At 52.6% G+C, this 3,260-nt stretch overlaps 2 protein-coding genes across 2 annotated transcripts in view; one reads left to right on the top strand and one right to left on the bottom strand.

Moving 5' to 3' along the window:
• LOC103393777 (intermediate filament family orphan 1-like) overlaps positions 1-1,326 on the bottom strand; it is a 7,807-nt gene extending 6,481 nt beyond the window's left edge. Inside the window, exon 1 of the mRNA XM_025064993.1 lies at positions 57-1,326. Within this exon, the coding sequence (XP_024920761.1) occupies positions 57-703 (647 nt within the window). The 5' untranslated portion in view covers positions 704-1,326. The remainder of the gene's footprint in view (positions 1-56) is intronic.
• Positions 1,327-2,359: 1,033 nt separating this feature from the next.
• Positions 2,360-3,260, top strand: part of LOC103393778 (solute carrier family 2, facilitated glucose transporter member 1-like) — a 5,186-nt gene continuing 4,285 nt past the window's right edge. The window contains exon 1 of the mRNA XM_017041107.1: positions 2,360-2,679. Within this exon, the coding sequence (XP_016896596.1) occupies positions 2,668-2,679 (12 nt within the window). The 5' untranslated portion in view covers positions 2,360-2,667. The remainder of the gene's footprint in view (positions 2,680-3,260) is intronic.

Raw genomic sequence — 3,260 nt, 5'->3', positions numbered from 1 at the left:
CGCCCCGTGTTGCGCGGGGGGGGAGGGGGGGGGGGGGGGGGGGGGGGGGGGGGGGGCTGCCGTTGGTGCCAGAGTCAGCAGTAAATCCTTGGTTGATGTTGCTGAAGGTTCTGGTTGGGTTGGTGCTGGGACTCAGAGTTGGACTGATGGCCAGGTTGGAGTTGGAGTCTGTGGGCGGGGGGAGGAGCCGTTGGTTGTCAAAGTGAGGGTTCAGGGTCGGGGACCGGAGGAAGGCCGACTGGTTCACATTGTGGATGGGGATAAAACCCGGTCTGGACTGAACGGCCCCATTAAAGCTAGTCTGAACGCATGCGTCTCTGGTGAGCGCCCTCTGGTGTCCGTTCTGCTCCACTGCTTGCTGCAGCTGCTTCTCTAGAACGTTGTTCCGGCGTTCAAGCTCGTGGACTTTGGCCAGGAAGCAGCGGAACCTCAGGTTCAGGGTCTTCAGAACACTGATGTTGGAGCCCAGATCGTTACGCAGTGCCATGGCAGCAGGGGGCGCTCTGTGGTGGGGGTGGGACAGGTCCAGTCCAGAAACCCCATCCGGTCCGTACCACCCATGATCCCAGAAGAAGTGCCCCGGTTCTGGGACAATGCACTCCGTCTGGACCGTCATATGGTGCTGCGGCATCGGAAACCCACTGTCCCCCAGGACCGGATTCATTCTGGAGTAAGAAAGTCTGACGTGCTCAAAGTCCGGCATGAAACCAGGATTCCTACAAATAACGTCAAAGAGTACAGAACCCTGGAGGAGTCTAGAACCAAAACTAGAACTGACAGTAGAATCTACTGGTACTTCCAGCTCGTGGCCACCGGGGGTCAGTCAGAAGATCAAAATGTCTCCGCTGAAGAAAGGAGTCCACAACCAGAACCAGGTCCGGAAGCAGTCGAAGGTCTGGGTTTCTCCTGCTCCTCAGTCACTTCATACTGTGCTATTCCCAGGACCAGGACCAGGACCAGGACCAGGACCAGGACCAGGACAAGCGAGGTGACGCAGCAAGTCACACGTTTGTTCTTATCTCTGTATCCCTGTGATGGTGAAGGAGGAGGAAGAGGAGGTGGCAGCAGCTGGAGAGATGAAGATCAGGAGGGTGTGGACGTCAGAGCTGCTGCTGCTGCACAGACCAACACTGCGGTGCTTCTATACCGTAAAGACTAGAATAGAGCGGCAGCAGCGGCAGCAGCAGCTGATCGTACGGATGTCGTAATAACCAGAACAAGTGCGCACCGTCGTGATGACAGCTTTTTTTTTTTTAAAGAAAACTGAACTTGTCACACACCACTGCACCACTGCACCACTGCACTCAATCAAATGTGACCTCTTTTTTTAACCCATCACCACAGTCAGCAGGGGGCAGCAGTGTGTGTGGAGACGGTGCCTTGCTCAGAGCACCTCAGTGGTAACTTGGCAGCTGGTGGAGTCGAACCTGAAACATTCCTGACCCAAGTCTGCTTCCTTAACCACTAAGACACCACTGCCACCAAATACTTCTTGATTGTATTTCTTCTGTTTGATCGATCAGTTGGTCGATTATTTATTACTGTCATTCAAACAATACAAATGAGTTTAAGTTTAAATGTTTAAATTAAGTTTAAATGAGTTTAAATAAGTTTAAGTTTAAGTTTAAGTTTAAGTCAAATGATAAATACGACCGAGTGAACGACCGAGTGAACGACCGAGTGAACGACCGAGTGAACGACCGATGGTTTGTCACGTTATGATTAAATGCTAAAATACATGATTCGGATCTCCTGTAAATGTCCAGTAGGTGGCAGCATCCCATCATATTCAGAGTCAAGGTCAGGTGACCACGGCTGCTGACGTCACATTCAGAAACAAACGCAGTAAAGTGGTGGGATTAGAACCAACAACCTGGCAGAGAGCAGTGAAAATATGTGCGTCTTATCAATGACGTCATGAACTGTTTACGATGCGACAGACACGTGACGTCGGTCATCTGATGCCCGGCCGCTGCCATGGCAACAAGCCGCGTTGCGTCAGCAGCTGCATCATCATCGTCGTCCTCATCCTCGGTCTCCCCAACACTGTCAAGGTCGCTGCAGAGGGAGCGAGGTGCATGCTGGGAAGGTGAGGATGAAAATTCATGCAGACCCTCACGTAAACCCACCTCCGTAGTCGCGCATGCGCACGAGGAAGTTTCGTCGTGTGATGGATCCGTGAGGAAGAGGAGTCGCGGGGAGCGGCACGCACTCACCGAGGGGCGGGGCAAACGACGTCCCCGGTTTGATAGGTTGAAGAAGAAAAAAGAGGAAAGAAAAAGCAGCCTTCGTTTCCTGTGGACGTGAGCGCCTCCTCCTCCTCCTCCTCCTCCTCCTCCTCCTCCTCCTCCTCCTCCTCCTCCTCCTCCTCCTCCTCCTCCTCTTCTTCCTCTTCCTCAGCGGTCAAAGTCTGAAGCTTCAGGGTGGGTGCGAGGAATCGAACCTCAGCCTCTTCCTCAAACTCCCACTCTTCTTCATCATTTACACAAATCAACTCCGTCTCCTCGTTGAGACTGTTCAGCACCACGGACAGCGCCTTCTCTCCTGCGGTGTGTTCAGTCTACACCAGCGCTCAGCGCCAACGGGCGGAGCTTCACCTTCACCTTCCTCCTCTCCAGCTGAGTCCAGTGTTCAGGTCTGGTCCGGACCCCCGTCCAGCGGCTCAACATGGCGGGTCAGGTCAGTGAATTCACGTCAACAGATGAAAGTGTTGTGAATGAGGCGATTGATCACGTGAGTGCAGCAGAGTGGACCGAGTCACAGGCATGGGTGTGTGGGTGTGTGGGTGTGTGGGTGTGTGGGTGTGTGGGTGTCTATTGCAACATATCGATCAGATTATTGATGATCAGTTCATCAGAAACTCTGAACTTCAGTGCACGTGTGTGTGTGGAGGTCACATGTCCATGTCATGTAAACAGTGTGTGTGTGTGTGTGTGTGTGTGTGTGTGTTTTGCATCTGTTCAACATTTTTAATATGAAAACAGAAAATACAAGTCTTGGTTTGTGGACCCAGATGAGCTGGGATTAAGTTTGTTTGAGGTCAGTTGATGAAAGTCTGGCTGTTGTCATAGTCAGTGTGTGTGTCTGTGTGTGTGTCTGTGTGTGTACTTCGGGCTGTCACCTTCAGGCCGTATCCATGGAGACAGAGACAGAGCTGGAGAGGGCGGAGCTTCTCACAGAGACCGTTAAACAAACAGACACAACAGACATGAGTCCAAGTTGTCGGTCGGACTGTTGTCGGTCGGACTGTTGTCGGTCGG

Source organism: Cynoglossus semilaevis, chromosome 18 (genome assembly GCF_000523025.1).
Source record: "Cynoglossus semilaevis isolate Cse_v1.0 chromosome 18, Cse_v1.0, whole genome shotgun sequence".
NCBI lineage: Eukaryota > Metazoa > Chordata > Actinopteri > Pleuronectiformes > Cynoglossidae > Cynoglossus > Cynoglossus semilaevis.
Note: the sequence above shows the minus strand (reverse complement) of the source record. Positions and strands in the feature narration are given on the sequence as shown.